This window comes from Pinus tabuliformis, chromosome 7 (assembly GCF_031772625.1).
Source record: "Pinus tabuliformis cultivar Carrire ecotype Pingquan chromosome 7, CPIR1, whole genome shotgun sequence".
Taxonomy (NCBI): domain Eukaryota; kingdom Viridiplantae; phylum Streptophyta; class Pinopsida; order Pinales; family Pinaceae; genus Pinus; species Pinus tabuliformis.
Window position 1 is genome coordinate 1,484,131,160 of NC_142293.1, and position 21,516 is coordinate 1,484,152,675.

A 21,516-nucleotide genomic window follows, 5' to 3' on the forward strand; every position below is an offset into this window, starting at 1 on the left:
CATCTTTACAAGTAATTTCATGTACTATGATATTCCTAAAACATTTACCATCTTTACAAATAAAACCAATCAATATTTTTGAAAACCAATCCATTATAATATTAATAAAACATTTAACATCTTTACAATATTATAATATTCATAAAACATTTACCATATTTACAAATAATTTTATTAACATAAAAGTATTAATATAAACTGAATAATAATACTAATTTCTAAAATCATGGTAAAAACACGATGCAGAGTCAATTTAAACTTCCCTCTCTCAAAATAAATATATTGAAACCAGTAAATTTATGTTATTTTATTTTATCCGTATTAGGTTGTTTTTATACATTCTCCCTTTACTCTTTGCACATGGGTGGTGTTAGTAACAAAATCCGCGAAAGGACATTCATCTTTCCACACTTCACAAAACATTTGTGAAAGGTGGAGCTCACTCATGTCAATTAAGCATCTTTGTCCACCCCTCCACCACTGTTGCAGAGCCAAGGAAGGAATTGTGTTAACTAGTCTTTAAGAATGTTCAATGCATGAAGGTAAAGGTGCTGTGAGAGATGGGAATAGTGACAGGGCTGTTGAAGGCACAGACATGGGAGCGAGTTGGCAAGTCTGGTCGTGTGGGAAGGAAGGATGACGAGAATGACAAGAAGCCTGCTGGGTGCTGGCACTCTCTCATGGGTACCTGCATTTCCTCCAGATCCTCCTCCCCTGTCGTCATCACCACTACTGGTAAACACCCATCTTGGCTTGCTTAATTGCTTCAATGTTTCTTATCTAAGCAGAACAACAAATAAGCCCAGGTGGGTGTTGGGTTCACTGGTTACACTGTGACATAGTTGATAATTACCTCAATTCACATTGCTATCATACCCACATATATGGCTGGCTGTGTCATATGATGGAGCATTGGTGGCTCTCTCCAAAGCCGGTGGGACCTCCCAAGCCATGGTGGTGAGAATGTCACCTTTGAGCCATCAGCTTCGCCACCTTAACATCAGAAAACCAACTTGGCTCTCCTCTTCTTCCTTCAAACTTGTTAGATTTCACTAGTGGGGCAGTTGAAACCAGGCTTTCCAATTACAGGGTTGATGACTATATCCCTCAATTACAGGGTCAATGCCAGTTTGAGCCTGGGTGCAGGGATCAGGGCCCGATCACCCTATTTCCCCCACCACACACTAGAATAGATCCATGGCAAGACATTCCATGCTGCAATCCTCCATTTATTGACATAGCCAGAGCAGTGAAGAGTCCGCATATACTGTTGGGTGAATAGATGCAAGAAATCACTTATGAACACAAACACGCGAGCAAGCATGGCAAGATTCTGTTGGTTTAGAGGCGTTGAATTGACGAGCATGTTGTTTGATATGGTGTGCATTCTCTGTGTGTGTATCTTTAATGTAAAAGCAAGCAGGCAGATAGGCAATCATCTGTGCAAAAGCTTACAATGGTTCACTTTTCTTCTTTTGAACTTATCGATTCGACTAATTAGACTTTGCATTTGGATCACCACAAATTGAGTCTTTGAATAAGAGGTCCATAGTGTGTTTCCCTCGGACAGTCTCAACACTGATGAAGACTGTAACTGGGTGCAGTGGCTAGGCTTCAAATTTTCAATTGGTTAACAACTTAAGTAAAGATGATTCAGTTTTTGTTTGTTTCTGTTTTTGAGTCATGATTGTGCATCATGATTAACATAATTTAGGACCAATAACAAACATTCCATGTGAATGAGAATGTGCATTGGACTGGGATGCTAATCTCAATGCCAATGCTAGACTGTTACTCGATGCATGCCTTGATTAACCTAAGAGCTTGGCTAACGATGGTTCAGTTTTGTATTTGCTTTTTAATTTTTTATTTTGAGTGAATACTAATTAGAGTTACCATTTTTAATAGCATAAATTATCACCTTTAACAAAACTCTCAATAATGAAGCACGACTGGATGCAGGACTGTGATGCCAATGGAAGTATACCCGGATACAATCACATGGGTCCTCAGCTATTATTGAATTGATTTTGAATCAAACACATGTTTGTTCAATTATTTTTCATATGTTAGAATAAATAGGATATTAACAACCCCTCAGGCCAATTGGGTGACCAGACCTTGAATTGCAATATTTTAGAAAAACTAGTTGATACGTTTACAAGTTGAAGTTATGATCCTGATCTCATCGAACCAAATTATATGAAGTCAGCAGTGCTGAGAAGTCAGTAATCCACAATTAAATTCATCAGGGAAAGTCAGATGATGGTAAACTTTAAATACTCCTGGGAGTGCTTGATTGCTCTTGGAGTTATAGAGTTTCTTATTACACTAAATTGTTCTCTACTTATAACTTTTATTTCATCCGAGTCCTATCTACTGTTTTGTCATTTCTATGATTTAAACCTGAATTGTTTTGTGTATATGTGATTTTTTGGTCCTTATAAAATCCTCTGTAGCGGCACCCATATTCCAATCTAGGAGAAGGATATAGATATGTTGTTATGTTACAAGTAGTGTCCAAGCAACAATGTTTCCTGAGGCAAAGTAGGAGCAAAAGAGATGAATATTGTGAGTGCGTATGGGGAGAAGTGTTCAAGAAAACTTTGTCAAATTCCTGGCATCCATAAGCAGAGAAGCAAGAAGGTCAAAATTGCAGAAAGTGCAGGCAGCATACATCAGAGTTGAGTTATCCATCATTCCAGATGGCATCATTGTCTAACTTTGTCCACCATCAGTTCACCTCAGTTGTCCCACATTGTTGATTTGTAACTCAAAGGTTCCTGTAATTGTTTCAACTGACATTTGAGTCCATTTCAAATTGTTCCGGTGACTATAATATCTATTAATCTGAAACACTAATGTACAAAGCAGAAACCTGCCGGAGAGAATTACAATTATTGCCAATCCAAAGAACTGTATTCATGAGTCTGGTTGGTCTTTCCAAACTGCGACAAAAACAGGTTGTAGAACTCAAACAACATTCCTATACACTATTTCGGCTGTCTGTTATTCCATTCAGGTTATTTTATGTCACTTCTCTTTTAAATTTAAATTCCCAATCAGTTCTTCTCTGAAATATTTTCAAGTTGAAGTAACAATAAAACATTGTACAAAATTGGTTGTTGTCATCCACCAGTGAGTACCGCCCTTAAGCATTGACCATGGTCCATTACTCCTCACTCTTCTTGCTTGTATCTATTGCAAGTAGAATCAATTGTACAAATCAAAGGTTTACAAAGAATTTTGTTTCTTAATTTGGAAGCCTAGATCTATGTTTTGCAAAGGTTAGGGGACAGGGGAAGGAGTTTTAGGGATGGCTAGTGAAGCCTCAATTTTAGAGAATGACACAGTAGGCTGCCATCAAATTTCAGGGACAGGGTGATAAGTGTGTTAGAGTTTTACCTGGTTTCTTGGTTAGTGTTCTACTACAAGTGGGTGCAGCCAGCAGTTTGCAGCAGATCTATACAGTACCTAGCTTGCCTCGGCATTTGTGCACTGCTGTGACAGGTTTAAGATGCACTAGTTTAACCTCTAGGATGTGCTGCTATTTTATAGATTGTAATAGAGGCTCATGCACACCCACAGCATGCATGAACCATCTTTAGGAACTGAGTTATCTTCAGTTCTATTTCTATTTCCTCATGCATTTTCCATTATTAGATGAAGGCATAGATCCCTAGGATAGCAGGGTGCACGGCATGAGGATGACCTATTCTAGGAGGATGTAGATCCCAAGGAGACACATGCATGCATTTATTTAGTCTTCTCCAGTTGGGTGGCATTCATGGCACATCTATCCATGCAGGTGGGCACACTGCTTGAGGTGATTAGGTTTAGGGTTTGACCCTGTTAGTTGGGGTGCTCCTTTGGATGTCTCCATATACAATGCATCTTTCCTCTGTCTCTTATAAAAATGATCTAGGGTGCATCACTTGGTTGGTTAATGAGTTTTAGTTTTGAGCTATTGCGGTGTATTTCTCCTTTTAAGTTTTTGAATAGAAGATAGATGTGATTGAGAGTTCAAGTCTGTGTATGCTGTCGTATATCCAGAAGTACGTGTTTATAGATTAACATATTCAAAAATAGTTGTTTCTATCGCAGTTTTTTAGTTTTCTAGCTACCTAGTGTTTAGGTTATTTTTTGAGTGTAGAATCTGCATACCATGGTCTGAAAACTAATGTGGTATCAAAGCACGTTCACTAAAGTCTTCCTGTTTTCTGTGTATGGAAGGATCAGTTCACTGTGAGAGGGAGCTGTCAGAGGGTTTCAACAGGTGTGATGCTTTACTGTCTTCAGTGACTGAAGAAATCCAGACTTGTGATAGGTTGTAGGGTGTGATATCTTAACTCCTCCAGTGATTGCAGTGTTGCTGTGTGCCTGGAAGATACGATCTGCACCTGTGATAGGTTTCCGATCTGATTTCTTTTATGGTTGATTGTTTGGTAGAGTTGTGCTTCAGGAGAGGTCAATTTATGGCGTTTTGTTGAAGCAACCCCTACAGCTCCCATTGATCCCAAGGACTTGGCGGAGAACAATAAGAAGGTGGCCAAGGCAAAGCAAATCATTTTATATTTGGTGAAGCACCATCTGATCCCTCACATTCCGGAGAAGAAATTCACTAAAAAGATGATTGATGCTTTGATTGCTCTGTACTAGAGTAAGAAAATTAACCAAAAGATGCTACTGAAGAACAAACTCACCAATGCTCACATGAATGACAGATATGTAGACCAAATTCTTGATGAAGATTATTGAATTGAGAGATTAGTATGTTGCTAGTGATATGAAGGTGGAGGATGATGAGCTGGTGTCCATGGCACTGAATGGGTTCCATTCATCTTGGGATGTGTTTTTTAGGATGTATACACTTGGGAGAAGTTTCCTACATTTCAAAAGCTTTGGGATTGTTTCATCTAGGAGGAGACTAGACTAGAGATTGTCTTAGCGAAAGTGGTGGAGAGTTGGAATCTAGCCTTCACCCTTTTTGAGGAAAGGTGGTAAGAAAGGAGGACTCAGGAGGGGCCAAAAGGAGGAGGATTCGAGTTCCTCAAAATAGAGAAAGAGAGAATTGAGTCACATAAAGTGCTTCAAGTGATGCAAACAAGGCCACCATGCTTCTCAATATCCTAAGAGGAAGAAGGGGAAGGGTAATCAACAAAGCAGAAGTAGTTCGCGGTGAGTGCAAAAGTTTTTGCAGGGGTGTATAAGTTAGTATCTAGAGTTGAGACAACCTTGTGCTTGGTTTTGTGCCTTTCCACTAGCATTGTTTGTAGTGTAGGGAGGTATGTGGGCGATGGAGCATCTGGGTACATGACTTTCAACAAGAAGGATTTCAACAAAGTTTAGTTGTAAGAGGTAGGGACAAAGGTTGAGTTGGATGATGATGCTACTTATCTGGTTAGAGGAATGGGATCTGTCTCATTTTGCATGCTTGGAGGTGATGGTCTTGAGCTTGATAAAGTTTTAGATATTCTTGGTTTATTTAAGACATTACGTTCAATTTCAGCCATGATAGATCTTAGCTGTGTCGCTGAGTTTGACGACCAACAGAGTATTGTTGGAGATCATAGCTAAGATCTTGGCCAAGGTTTGGCTAGAGGTATGCAAGAGGGTGGCTTTCACTGGTTGCTTGTTAATCTGATCAAATATGGATCCCAAGAGCATGAAAATGACCAACGGTATGAGCTTTGACACAAGAGATTTGGTCAGTTGCACTATGGAGCATTACCTCTCTTAAACGACATCGTGCAGGGTTGTTGGACTTCAACATAGAGAAGACAAAAGTGTGCAAAGGTTGTGGACTTGGCAAGCATGTTAAGGATGGTTTTCCAAGAAGTGAGCACAAATTGAGTGGGAATCTTGATCTGATATGTGTGGACCTATGTCAATAACTTCATTGTTAGGGAACATTTACTATGTTCCATTTGTTGATGATTCTTCTAGAAAAATTGGATTTACTTCATAAATACCAAAGATGAGGTCTTTGCAATTTTTCAAGATTTCAAAACTCTCGTGGAGAATCAAATGGGTATGAAGATTAAGAATTTGAGGTATGACAATGGAGGTAAGTATACTGCCAAGGATTTCGATGCCTTTTGTAGGGATGTGGGGATCAAGACTCAAGAGGGAGTTGATAGTGCCTTACAACTATTAGCACAATGGGGTTGAAGAAAGTAAGACCATGTCCATTATAGAGACAACATAGGCCATGATTCATGACCTATATTTGCCCATGTTTCTTTGGGAAAATGCATGCAGTTGTGTTGTCTATGTTTTGAATTTGTCCTCACAGGGTGTTGAAGGCCAAGACTCTAGAGAAAGCTTTCCAAGGAGAGAAACTAGAGGTTTCTTATTTTGGGGTATTTGAGAGTCCTGTTTACATTCATATTCCGAAGGAGAAAAGGACAAATTTTGAACTCTTTAGTTTGAAGGATATTATTGTTGGCTATAGTGAGTCCTCCAAAGCATTTATGTTCCATCACAACATAAGATAATCACGAGATGAGACATGAACTTTGATGAGGAGGCTTGTTCATCTAAGTTCTAGGAGCTTTTTGGGAAGGTTGAGGAGGGAGAAAAGATTGCTGCCAGAAATGCTTATCTGTATATTTCAGGGAAATTAGATTCAAATCAAAAGGTTTTAGTATAGGCATAGAGTGTTTTTTACCACCTAGTACAACTAGGAAGCCTAGGAGATTTACCTAGACCTTATAGAAGGCATAAGAGCAAGTTGGAGCTCTAAATAATCCTTTTTGGATGAGTCATTCTTGTAAGAAGTTTCCCAAATATGTTGTGTTGATGTCTTCCATCATTGATTTAAAGCCATATAGCTTTCAAGAGGCAAATTTAGAGTAGGTGTGGTGAGATGCCATGGTAGAACTTGAAGAGCATCACTGCATTTTGTAGAACAATGTTTGGGAGATTATGCTAAGACCAGAGGGGAAGTCAATGAAATTCGATGTTGCTTTACAAGGTGAAACATACAACTAATAGGAGTGTAGAAAAGTATGGGGCCCATTACCTATCCGTTAGCATGGTTGCCAAGGTCCTTGCAATTTGCTATGATCCACACACACAGAATGAGGGCCCATTGTCACCTTGGTTCAAATCCCCACTCTTTAAGCCCAACTCTTTTCTAAAAGGCTATGGGAGGATTCCCTTACGATGACTTTACTCAATCAAGAATGATCAGTGCCTTTCTATGGGGCATTTGGGTGAAGTAGAGGAGTTAATTATTGCTGTTATAGTGGTTTACTGTGTAAAATATGCAATAAATAATTCTAAACCAACAAGATATAACACTCAAAGAGTCAAAAGTAAAGATATATGGCATGCACATAGCTGAAATTAGTGTACAAATAATATACTAACCAAATATGTGATTATCCCTTTGCTTAGGTTTTTGGTTAGATGGGTTCCTTTGTTAAATTGCTTGCCATACCGTGATTGCAAATTGTAGAATTTGTAGGAAAATGCAGAGAACAACAGCAATCCCCCTTGAAATCAGCCACCCAATAGTGCCTTAGCATTGTAGATCAAAGATCTAGGGGTGGAGAGGCTAGGAGATGAAATATAAACCACTTTGGATCAACCCTAAGCCTTGAACCAACAACAAAATGCAATTTCTAGCAAGCTGGAAATTACTCTGCTGTGGTGATGGGGTCAAATTCCACTGGGTGCAAAACCCACTAAATATTCCAATAATAAACATGAAGTTGTAATGGCTGGGAATGGTGTTTTTAGACTCTAAATTAAAGATACAATCAAGTAAAATCAATTTAGAATCTAGTCACGAGGTTCTAGTTGAAATACTTACTTGGAATGTGCCTTGAACCTTGAAAAATTAGCAAGATTTGTTATGCTACAGCAATGTTTCAATGCAGATCTGCACACAAAACTTAGTATGCCCATGAAGATAATGTGGACACTGGAAATAAAGCTTAAACAAGAAGTATATTGATGCTTGGTTTGGAAATATCTTTGCTATTCAAAATCCCAAGGTTAAAACTAACTAATTAGTGATAAAACTTGAAATGCAAGCTAGTGAAATAAACTAATTTAAAGCAGAAATAGAAGTTTTGTATTTTTAAATAAAAGATGGTTGCTGAGAAATGAATTAACCTTTACCACAATATCTTACCTCAAGATTGTTGGGTTGTGAACCACAATTGCCCTCAAGTTGACAATGTACTTTGGATAGTGAGGTGGGCTTGGTATTGGAAAAATAATATCTCCCTCAACTATGTCTGAAACCTGTCACAACTTTCGGATCTAACTAGGAGCGATGTCTAACGAGATGTTTCCAATCTTTGAGTTGACTATGTGATGGAATGCTCTTTTCCCTGTTGAAGCTATCCCCTAAAAAGATTGGTCCAACCCTTTGCTCCAAGTGCTCCACCTATAACAACAAAATTGAAGTAGACTAGTGCCTAGTCCACTCTCTCTGCATGGCTATGTGGCCCTTCAATGGATTGTTCCTCTAACCTTTGTTTGATCTTATTAAGTATGAGAAAGTTTTATTATGAGCCCCATTACAACATTAATCAAGAGAACAAAAAATAGGAAAAATACCAACCCACACAATGAACAAGGTGTTTGCAAAAATGAGTTCTATATTATGGCATCAAATGATCTCACAAATCAACAACTCCTTGAAAGAGAGGAGAGGCTAGCCTTTTACAATTTTATTTCTAATGGATAGATAATGACTGGTTTAACCTCTCTTTCAAAAATATTATTTTACTTGTCATCCACATGTCAGAGACTAAGTAAATTACATCAATTTTTTTTTAAATACATAAATTTGTCCATAAGGAGAATTCGACTTGGTCCATTTGACACTTGTAAGCACAATGTCTCCTTCGTTTTGACCTCAGAAAGGCAAACGATGATGAATAGTAGCCAAACTTGCCCAACGTCCACCTTATTTTGATCTAACGATTATCTTAGGTGGCCCATTCCAGTTAGTTGGGCTTGATTTGGTCCACAGGAACTTGACTTGGCCCTTGGTAGTTCAATTTCGTACTTTGGAGGAGACATTTGTTGATGTTTGTAGCATCGGAAAGGAACTTCCTCACAGGTCTAAGTGTCTAGACGTGTGGAAGTCGTTCGAGACCTTCAACTTTGACAAATTCATTTTAATCAAATGAATAATCAAAGTGAAGTGCTTTTCATAAAATGTAAGTTTAATCTAATGAAATACAAAGTTTTTTTGCATTAGTGAATTAGAATAATCATAACCGTTGATCTCGGGTTCAACTGTTAATCATTTTGGAAATTAAGGTTATGGATTCAATCAACAACTCAAGATTATAAAAGCAAGACTAGGTGGAGGAGAACGACACACAGTGAACACAAGAGACATTGATTGTTTGAGTTACGAAGGATGATGGTTCATGGAGACCTTAGCAAAGGTGAAGAAGGAATCTCCTAACGTAGGACTGAAATGATGACACCATGCATGCGTATACCTCTAGAGGGAAGGCGTTGAGGCCAAATGGTGCCATGTGTGATGTAGAGGGCCTCTAAAATCATGATGGAGAGGTTGGCCTCTTTGTCTCGGTGCAAATCATCCTTTGGACCCCAAATATGGATTGGGGCAAAACTAGGTCTCATGGTCTCCATGTGGCTAAATCTCAGTCTTTGCTCCAACCTCGAGGGCACTGAAGATGGTGTAATCACTCCCATGTCTCCAAAGGTGAGACAAACCTCATCTGGGCACTAGATCAACTGACAAACCATGTGATCACTGCTAAGTCGACTAGGGCATGCTAGTCCAGGTGCATCATCTCATGAATAATATAGGGAAAAATGCAGAAGCTTTAGGGTGCTGAAGGTGCCCATGAATGCAAATTATGCTCTTTGAATGCCTGGGGACCCATGGCTCTCAACCTAGCACTTGTGGGTGTCAATATGATCCTCTGGTGGACTTGGGCTGTAGTTAAGTTGCCTAGCCCATAATGAAACCACTTGCCAATCACACACAATATCCAGTGCTGCAACTTATATGATTAGGTATATTTAGTCATTTTTGCATCTAAGTGAACCAAGATTGCAAGTAATGGGCAATGTGACACTTCATACAAGGTTCCTTTTCCAAAATTGGGGCCTTAGTCACATAATGGTGTTACCTCCCTAGGTAGGAGTGGCTAATAGATGACCCTATTAGGCGTTTCCAACCCCCAAAGGGAAGTGACATGTCCTTAGTCCTCCCTTCAATCGATAGGTGTCATGTGAATAATGATGGAACGAAGGGGAAAAGGGGTATCAGGGCCAAATGTCATGGTCAAAGGGGTAGCAATGATGAGGAGTTCCACATTCTGGTCATATAGATGTGGGGAGGGAGCAATCGTGGATGCATGAATGTGGGGAGGGAGCAATTGTGGATGCATGAGTTACCTTGACCTTCGTTTTTCGACCCCTCTTATTGCGTTTTTATTTTTCTTGATTTTTCTTTATATTACTGCTCGAAGCTCTTGGAAATGAGAGCATGCTTTGAATGATGTGTAGCAGTGGTTACCCCCTTAGTGGTGGGGTAGTTCATTGCCCACCAGGGGTTTGGACATGCAAGGGTTCCTTTCCATGATGTGGTAGCGAAACATTAGCCCTAGGAATTGGGTGATGGCCATAATGGTAATGGGTAGAGCTCATGCTTGGCTTTTGCCCACATGCTAATGCTAATGTCACGACCATCTTTTGTATTTTAAAAGTTTCTTTCTTTTGTTTGTTGTTTGTGGCCATGATATGCTATTTCCTTTTCTTTTAGCTGCATCAACCTCCCGGTGCAAAGTTTCCAAACCTGACCCAGATATGTGGAAGAGGGGAGGGGGTGTGCTAAATCCTAATGGACCCATGCTCAAGTGGACTCAGAGAAGGGAGGTGGAATAAGGGCTTGTAATGTATGGAGGGGAGTGATAAGTATGGAAAAGGGATAGATGGAACATGCTATCTCGACCATGGATCCCCAAGTAGTGCCCCTTCCTAAAGCGACAAGCCATTAAGGCCTGTCCCGTTATACTAGGATAGAAAATTAACCTCCCATTTAAGGCGAGGGAACAAGACTACACCCAAGACCCTTCTTTCTTCCAATTGAACCCATAATTCATGCCAAATGCCCAAAATAGAAACAAACATAAGCACCTGAATGCAAAATGAATAAGGTACCTTTTGACCGGAAGCCCACCTTCCAACATGTGATCCTAACAAATGGGCAAGGGGACATATGACTGATCCAGGTGGCAGAGATATGAATGTCACATCTCATCGGCTACAAGGTGGCTCTCAGGGGGCTATTGGCTGCCAGCTAGAAGAGATGAATAGGAGAAAAGTTTCTCCTAGGGGTCACCCACTTCTAGTGAGTTACAAAAACCACACAAGGAACAACAGGCATGCACCCAGCCCATTTAGATAAATTATGTGGAGTTTACAAGTGATGCTTTCAGTATTCTAATCCAGAGGGCCTGTAGAATTTGCTTGTTGTATGACATTTATGGAGGCTGTTCGTATGCTTGAATAATCCATTGAAGAGCTGCTTTATGTTTGGCTACCAAAATTTCTCAAGAGCAGTGCTCAACCGCTTGTCCGTTATGCACACACCAGTCTTGAGGAAGAAGGTTTATAGTCTCAACTTTGCCCTGTGTGTGAACAAACTTGAAGGCCATGGGTTGGAAAAAAACACACTGCCAGCATGCTATATCTAAATCTGCCCAATGGTTTGAGGTGAGATGTGAACTTACTTCTCCAACAGCAAGCATTCCCAGCATTGGATGATGCCACAGCGACAAGGGCATCAGAAGCCAAGAATGCAATTTGTGGTGAAATTAACATACTGACTTCACTATGTATCACAGGTCGTAGAAAAAATCCTCAGGACAGGGAATATGGCTGTCTAAAACATCAAATTGAATGGAGACTCCCTCTTCAACTCAATACCAAAGTAATTATCTCATTTGCTTACATCTGAGCTGGCTGTAGCATATATCAAATGGAATTTTTTCTGTCTTCTTTCTAAGAATCAATGCATTCAGTGATAGATTCCACTTGTCTTTTTCTGATTCACAAAGGAAAAAAATTGTCTTCTTCCTATGAATCGACCCATTCAGTGATATATTCCACTTCCTTGTCTTTTTCTGATTCACTGACTTTGAACCTGCTTGTGCTTTTCCTTGTCTGAATATGAAGCAATGCTGCTGCAAACAAATGATGTCAAACTTCTGTTTTTGTTTCAATTACCAATGGGCTTAGGATCCTATTATTTGCCACCTGTAACATTGATACAACTCTCCCAACTAGCATCCTGTACTTGTTGTTTATGTGACTGCTGGTAACTCAGCTTTATTCTTCATTTTTCCTCCAACAATATTCAGGTTAAACTATGACACTTTTCTTTGGGGTAGTGACCACGTAAGAAAATGAGAGGAAGATGTCAAATTAAGTTTTACCTCTCTTAACTTTGGCTTAGAAACTTTGAAAACAACTTCCTTTGCATGTGAGGACAAGACAAAAGCCACCGGACGAGGCTTTTTTCCTGCTTGGCACTTCTAGCAATTTGAAATACAGCTTGGATAGGAAAGATTAGCAAAATGCAAGTTGTAGTTCTTTGAAAAGTCGAACTAGGTTAAAATGACAGTTAAATACACAAATTCGGATTAGGTTTTGACATGTGTCAAACCTCGCATTCCCATGCACAATAACCATCCTCCACCCTAAGAGACAATCCACTTGCATAACATTGATTTTGGCTCTTTCCTCTTTTGTCCACTGGAAACCTTGAACCACTCCACCCTGCATGTTCAGAACCAAGACAAAAAGAAATTGCTGATTATAGACATGCTTAAAATGCAGTATTTCTCCAAAAAAAGAAAAGAAGCAAAAAGCAAGAAATACTTAATCATGCAGAGATGAAACATCAGTCCATCATCTAAAAATAAAGGAAAAAGTGAGTAAATGTGATCATCTCACATGCAGCCCAAACCAGTCACATTGGACTTGCTTTTTTTACAATGATCAAGAATTTGTAATCATCTCTGACATGCGAGCGTCAGATCTCTGGACACTAGAAAACAGAAAACTGCTAAAAATAACAGTTTTCTAGAATTTGGTGAAGCCAACTCTGGAAGGAGCCCTAATCAATCTCAATGTCTGCATGCATCTGAAATGAGACCAGTGTGATGGAATCTCAATGGATCTTAACTCTCTAGTTGCACTAGTACTACTAGGAGTTAACTAGGGGGAAATAACAATAGGCAACAAGTGTGCTTAAGAACAACTCTCCTTGAGACACATCAACACCCATCAATGACAGTGGTTACAATGTCAGAAGGGAAATCTGGGGAAAGTATATGCACCAATAACAACACCCTGTCCATCAAAGGCCCTGTTAATTTCAAATTGCAAGCCACCGACATGTGTGATGAAAATCACAAGTAGAACTGGATTATGATGAAAACCATAATTTTCTTGATGAAAATCTTGAGTGTAAGGCCTCATACAATATGTGAGGCAACACATTCCACTAAAATTGCCCATGACCTACACCCGACCTCATGCCTTTTTAACCATGCCATCTGGGTGGGGTGGATGACAATGAGAATGGAACCTTGGTGGATGGCTTAATCCTTTGCCAACCTCACCAGTGAACAAAGATTCTGTTGGCCTTACCTTCTAATTTTGAGGAGTAGTTTTCCATTTACACTAGGAATTAGGCACAATCTCCTCCTAAAGCATGAAGGAAATGATGAACACCAAAGCACAGAACCTAGGTACTATTTCATGCTCATCATGTCATTGTAAATTTTCTGAGTGAACTTTGAAGTATGTTAGTATTTTCCTTTCAGTGTGATTTGTCCAATATTATAGTGTTTGTCTTTTAGTTTTGTCCAACTAGATCTATAATTCCTATGAAAAAATTGGAAGAGTTTCCCTTTTAAATAATGGGTAGTTAAGGTGGGAGCATAGTTACTAAAACTGGAGTGGAACTGACTGGTGTGGGTCTGTTTTGGCCATTTTCAATTGGAACTGACCAATTAAACTTCTTCTGATCCGTTTTGTTCTGAAACAATTGGTTTGATCAGTTTTGTGCCAAGCAGCCAAAGCAACCCCAACACCAAAAACAGAACCAAAAATACAACATGACCCTACAATTTCCCTAAACCTTAACTAACACTACATTGATGCCACTCCCCCCTTTTTCCCTATGATCTCAAGAGAATCTTTCTTGTTTGATTTTCTATTTAACTTTTACTATTAAGAATAGGTTGACATTTAACTTATAATTTCCTTTCATTAACTTAAATTTTTACTTTAAAAGTTAGAAGTTTGGTAATAGTCTTAGACTCGTAGGAGTTAACATGGAGAAAGTAGAAATTGAGGTATTTTTCCAGTTTCAGCAGATGTAACAGTTTTTCCTCATTTCAACATCTTATGAAATAAAACAGTGGAAACTTGGTCTCCATCTTGTGAGTTGGTTGGTTTTAGGATTTGAACATGATAATGCTTGTGTGTGATTGCTTTATGATGATGGGGATCTCGGTTTAGGGGATGATTTTGATGATATATTGTTTTATGTGTTTTTTGGACTCTAGAGGCCATTTGGAGCCTCATGTTTATGTATTTTGGTTGAGATATGTATCAGAATTGGTGCCATTTTACTATATTGACCCTAACATCCTATATACATGAAAAAACTTTGGATATTTGGTGTCTAATGGTTTGGATATATATGGATGTACATGCCTACACACACATATTTATGTATTTATTAAAATTTGAATATTATATATATGGTTTGGTTGGATATGTTTTTTGCTTAGTTTTTTCCCTGTTTTTGCTCTGGTTGGAAACTTTGGGGTCAAGTGGTTTGGTGTTAGTTTTGGTTCAGATAACATTTGGTGGTAGCACCAAAGGGTTCATCATCTACGTAGAGTTCCTCATTTCTCATATACAAATATGCGAAGTTTCTTCAATTTATAATCATGCTTTATATTTCTAAGAAAGTCTTTTGTCTCTGTAGTTGAACCATTTGATTTCTCATATTTCTCCCATAATGCATATCGACACTTTCCAAAGAGATTCATGATATGATTCCTTCAAACATTAACGCATCTTAGGAACCTAGGGTCTTTCTCCCTTCCAGATTGTACAAACTTCCGTCCATCTCCTTTAGAATTCCATCACTTAAAGTTAAAAGATGTAGTGTGCTCTACAACTATACTTGATTCTCCTAATATGCCACAACAATTTAGGTTAACATCGATGCCTCTCAAACTAAATCAAGAACCATTGTAGAGCAGGAGGGAGGTGACCTAGTAGCATGTCTCTCTTAAACTCATGTTGAAGGTTCTTCTTGTTCGCAATTGTACTACAACGGATGAAATTGCTTTTATTTCTTATAAAGTCTCATTATAATATAAAGGGTATTGATATACTGTCTATGATAATCTTATGCATTAAGTTGTCTTTATGTCTTGTGTAATTATGTTGTTCACAAATGGGAAGCTATGCCAATAGTTGTGTCTACCAACTTCCTAACGTTCGCTACTCAGTGAGTACATAGAGACACATGGAAGATGCAAATTGGTCATTTTCAATGAGTTTTACCATGGGTATGCAGTCCTCTTGTTGAGCCCATGAAACATGCTCCTTTATACATATTTGATAATAATAATAAAGATTTACTTTCATTTTTTGGCTAGATGCAGTTGTACACATGTACATAATAACATATAGTTAATTTCTGTCACTGTTATTGACTCTTCTAGAACTCCTGAGTCTACGGAAAAACAAGTACTTGCCCAAGACCCTTCAGGCCTAGTGCAAAGCCTCACTAGGCATATCTAGACCTTGTGGCAACAAAATATCGGCCACCACTATCACATTAGTAGCCTTTCTCTAGCTATGCAGTGGTATGTAAACCACAAGGGAGGCTTCCCTATATGCAGATCACATAAAGGGTATTCAATAAGACAGGTTCAAGGTAATGGATAGGTCTAATAATTGGGACAGGGTAATGGTGGGGCTAGGAAGGCTAAGATATTCTTTACCAAAGTACAAGCACTCTATCCTTAGATGACTTAAGCAAATTAGAGGGCTGTTATAAGTTAGGGTTTGGTAGATTTTCAATGATAGGGCATTCAATTTCAAGCTAGAAGAAATAGTCTTACAATGATAAATCAACAAAGGATCAAGAATATCAAATAGATATGCAAGGTTTAGGGTGTGCAATTGTATTTTTGTGGTTGAAACATGCATAAACCAACAATATAATGATGGCATCAGCCCTAAAAATAGGGCTTTACAATGCACTAAATGCTAGCTTTTTTTTGACAATTATTTAATGCAATTCCTACTTAGAGGTCAATAACACATCAAGTAAAATTAGTTTATAGCAATAATTTCAAAGAAACCCTAAAACTAATCCTAGATGTCTAGAATTTAAGAGAGAAAATAGTAGAGTTAGAGGGATTGATCACCACCACCTAGACTAGTGCCTTGATCTAAATGGGCAATAGAGTTACCTGGGGCAAAGTCAATGAGGAAAACTTTGTTGAAGAGAGTGAGAGGGGACACAACTCAGAGTCCTCTTAAAGGATTCAAGGAAAAAAATTTCGCATGGCATAGAGAATCAAGATTTCTAGATAACTAAAGCAATTCTAACCACAGAACATGTAGAAATTTATGCAATATAACATGCAAAATATAGAAGATGAGCAATAAAATTACAAAATTTCCACAAGAATCTCTTCAATCAATCTCAAGAAGCCAACTTCAAGCAAAAATCCACCTCCAAGAGAAATTCACACCATAGAATGTACGGTTCTAGTTTAGAAATGACTCCAAAAATATCACTATTTCTGTAAGAAATATATGAAACTCCCTCCTTACAGTGTGTCAAATCATAGTTTACATCAACTTTTGTAGGTTAATGCTTTCATTTACATGACATTGCATACACATAGTGGCTTTCTTCAATATATAACACTTCAAATATATATATATATATATATATATTAAAATAGATTAGGAACTTTCCCAAACATGTAGACAATGCTATCACTATTACAAACAAAGAGTATAAGCCCAAAATGTTCATACATTCACTTCAAAACAACAACGTAATGTTGTCGCTCATATTGTATAGGCATGGTGCGACAATGACTCGGGTCGAGGGCTGTCACTCTAATCCTTGACCTCTCCGTTCTAGTTGTCTCCCAACAACAAGCTATGGGGGTTAGTCCCTATGGAAGATGGAAATGAAGGACAAACTAACAACCAACGAGTCCAGGAGACACGATTGAATGGCCTAACTACTTGGTTGATTTAGCAAGTTTTATAGATTAGATTAGATTTAAATGTGAGACCAATGCCTTATGGAGTCAACTTCTTGCTTATTACCAATTAGAGACCAAGTAACCGGATGAACAACTGCTGCTTAGATGTTTGACTATCTTAGATGAAGTGCAAATCCTATAAGCTAGGTGAAATGCAAAATCTTGGTTGATTTTAAGTTAGATGCCTATTCTAAATGTAACCTTCCTCTTAACTATTTTGGAACTAGTCTCTAGAGTAGGTTGTGAGATAGAATCCAACAGGAAGCAAGCAAAGGCTTGATTAACGATATCTCCCCCTGTGTTCTAACCTCCCGATGTCTCCGACGCTGCAGACACTGTGGCTCTGACGACTGCAAGGTCACTGTGTTAACCACTAAAAAGGTGCTAAGTCCCTCAAGCTAAATTGAGAAAGGGGCCCCTAAAAGTCTATCAACCAAGCTTATGCTTGGAGGTAAATTATTAGGTGCAAGACTAGCTTAGAATGATATGCAAGGATTATGAGTGAGTCTCGAGTAGTTCAGATTGTTTATGTGATTCAAGTACTTGATGTTGATTATCTTATAACAATATTACTTAAACAAGACCAAGTGCTTAATGGTACAAGTGCCAACAATAAAGAAGAACTCTTCTCAAAACAATTCCAAGTGCTCAAAACAAAATTATCTTCCACAAGATATTAACCAATAAATGATAACAATGATAGCAATTAAGGAAACTTAGAGCACTTATCCACTTAACAGTTAGCCAATGATTTTCAATACAAGATACCAATAACAATTACTCGAGACAATTAGAAATTTTCCAAGATATTCCAATGATGATTCCACAGCAAGATTATTAATTATCTTATACCAATATTGCTTAATGCCAACAATCAAGAGATGCTGAATTAGATTAGAAGCAAGAACACTTAGAATATTAATGCCAACAACAAAGATAATATGAGAGTACTATTCACCAAGGTTCTTATGTCAATTTGAATGATGGAAACAATTATACTTCAAAGACAATAGATGTGACTTGGATCTTTCAACATCCAATGAACTCTTAGATTATTTCACTTATGCAACTAAGACCATTAGATTATGTGCTTTAGCGAGTGAGCTTCCAAGTTGTGACGTTTAGTCAACTCACAACAACAAATGTGTTAGTGCACTTGAAACAATTATAAACCAATTACAATTAACTCAATAATAAACTCACTTTAGTGTAAATATACCAATGAAGCAAGAACGAGTATGAGCACTTTATGTTCCTTATGATATTCAGTGAGCCACAAATTAATTTTATAACAGCAGTGATGAATTATGAGAGCAGTGAGCTACCAATGTGCTATCTTGTGCCAAAACGTGTCAAACAATTTCCAAATGCCAAACCAAACTTGCCAATATGAAATCTTGAATACTTGTTGGACACCTAATTCTAAAGGGTTAGTGTGGAAGCCGAAAAGACTAAGCAGTCCAAGAGACCTTGGGATCTGAAACCCAAGAGTCACAACATTGTATTATAAATGTACATCTTCTGTTAATAAAAAAATGAACTCACATGATTTATCTTTCCTATTCTATGTTTCCATGTGTGTTTAACATGGTATCAGAGCGGGCGAATTCTGGCCCTGCTCATATTTGAGCCACTTGTTTTGTGGTCTCTATGTATATGTCATTTGTGCAGACCTTCCAGTTCTGCCCATTACCTATAAAGCTCCATTAATTCATTGTTTGCCAGAAATCTGCTGACTCTGGCTATTTTTAGCCTCTCTGTCTGACCCTGGAAATCATACCTGCGCTCTCTCTCTTCTGCGTTACTTGCGCCCTCTGTCCTTTAAATTATGCCTGCGCTCTTTACTGTTTATAAACGTTTTGTAAAAGAAGCGCTGTCCTGACAATTTAAATTTCTTTAGCTGTCGCTGTCACTGTCATCTGACTGTTCGCAGAATACGCAGAATCGTTGCATCAACATCAAACGAATCTTGCCTTCAGTCTTCAATTTCGGAGAAAATCTAAAAAAATCTGAAAACCCTTTTACGGTTGTGAACCATAAACCTCCATTCCTTCCCGTTCTGGCTGTGTATTAATATTTCTTTCCTTTCCACAGCGAAAAAATAGTCTCTGTTATAAGAAAATCCGCTAAATCCCTGCATTTCCTGATGCCCAGGGCCATCGCCATTATTGTAACGCTCCATGTTTGAACCATCGTTGCGTCTTAACAAGGTCCAAGTTTCCATCCAGTCATTGCTGTAGAGGAACGCCAATTTTATCCTTCTTCATCAAGTGCCAATGTGTATCTATACTGCTCACCCTGAGCATCAGTTATGTATTATGATCCTCTAATTCGAACAACACAGCAAGCATTTTCTATTTTTCCTAAAATTTGAAGCATTGTCTCCATCTTCTTGTTCATTTCGTAGCTATCATCAGTTATAGGAGTAACAAGACTGAGATCCTTATAAAGATCTTATACAAAATTGCATATGGTGTTAGCCACCTCTACTTCTCCATCAACTACCTGACTGATGGCTAACCTCATGAGTTCTCCCGTCAAATCTCCAATCCCAAGAAGATAATCTAAAAGGTTGATTTTCAAAGGGCCAGTAGATGGATCACTAAGTTTTGTGAGTCTGCTATTAAGATCTGCAAGCGTCAAAAGCTTTCCAGATTTACAAAACTCTAGTACAGTCGCTGCTTCAACATACTCTTGCATCCCAGAACTGTTTGCTGATTATGTTTGCCAATCCTATGAACCTGGAAAATAACTTTCTTGCTGCTCTGTGTAACATCACGGCTGGCCTTCACAAGCCTCTCCCTCTTGTCTTCATCTCGTTGAGTTGGTCGCGGTACTTCTCAAATTCAGCTTTGAGTGGATTCTCAGTCGCCATTTCTGTTGTTGAGCAGTTGGCTATGGTCGCTGGACGTTTATTGGGAACACCTGCCGGGGTTAAAGGCGTCTTAGCAGCGATTTTACTGTGCTCCAAGATAATTCATCACCAGCAAAGAGTGACCGTGGAATGTTTGGAGTGTATGGGTCGTATGCGATGGAGGGAGCTGCGGCAGCTGTCTGACCGAAGGAGGCGGGTATAGTTTGGACGATCACACTTTGTGCAACACATAATTTATGGTTCATATACCTTTTAATGGTCGGGTTTGCAACTTGAATGAACCAAAGGGAGCACCGCAAAAGGATTTGCCTGAGCCTATTTGATGCCTGTAGAAGTTTCCTGAGGCATCGGCAGAGTACCGGCCTTTTCAAATAATATGCATTCTGACGGACCTTAAAATTAGGCGGTATCTGGTATGCTAGGTCAGTTGCAGATGCTGTTTCAGTTTTAAATTTTGTGTTTCTGGGAAAGCAATGGGAGCAACGGTTTAAATGTTCGAATAATCGTTGAATTCTGGAGAATGCAGCCAATTTTGCCAACGAAAGAACGATAAAAACGAATTAAACGTTTTCTCATTATTTTTCTCATCCACAACGATGCATAAATCATGCAATGCTTGGAGATGATGCGATAACGGTACACGAACTCCACAGGCAGCCGAGCTAATATCTCTGTTTGTAAGTCCATCGATTCGCTCCACCATGAACCCGCTTCTTGCATTTCCATATTTATAACTCAATATACTAAACATAGCGGAGATCTGTGAAGCTGAATATAATCAACACAGAAAGATTGGCCCAGGGACCGACTGAGGCACCGATAGCACCTGCACAACAGGCTGCAAGGGGAGCAAAGAAGAAATGACGTGTCTGCTGTAGAACTTAGTTTTGCTAAAGTTTTTCCAGGCCGTGCTGAGCTTTCTAAGAGTTACATCAGAAGTGGAGAACAATAGAGAAACCAAAACTGTTGATTTTTTAATTGTAGAGTAGCGCAGCCTTGTAGCAATTTTGATTTTAATGGGATCTCGATGTGTTATTATCTTGGACTGATTGGATGCATATGATGATATTTATTTACTTTTCCAAAACTGAGGCAAAACGTGCAAAGAACAAGGCAAGTCGTGAAAGGAAGACTCTTCACAATTGAATGTGTGGCTTTGAATATATTGAAGGCACTCCATATTTATTTCTGTCTTGGAGCTGAATACGTTGCATATATTATCACTGTGGTGTTTTCTCTGTAATGATGGAGCTTCTTTGATGTTATAACACTTATCTACAGCCACTGTTCTTCCTAACATTGGCTGGTATA

The 21,516-nt window shown here is 38.6% G+C and overlaps 1 protein-coding gene and 1 pseudogene across 4 annotated transcripts in view; one reads left to right on the forward strand and one right to left on the reverse strand.

The window, feature by feature from the left end:
• Nucleotides 1-359: 359 nt before the first annotated feature.
• LOC149253449 (serine/threonine-protein kinase PBL34-like) overlaps nt 360-21,516 on the forward strand; it is a 135,303-nt gene continuing 114,146 nt past the window's right edge. For 2 of the 4 annotated variants that reach the window (XM_089459917.1, XM_089459918.1), the window contains exon 1: nt 363-735. In XM_089459917.1, the coding sequence (XP_089316043.1) occupies nt 561-735 (175 nt within the window). In that variant the 5' untranslated portion in view covers nt 363-560. Of the gene's footprint in view, nt 736-21,516 lie in introns of all 4 variants that reach the window. The other 2 variants (XM_089459920.1, XM_089459919.1) reach the window with 2 other exon arrangements.
• On the reverse strand, nt 19,584-20,908 carry LOC149253450 (uncharacterized; annotated as a pseudogene).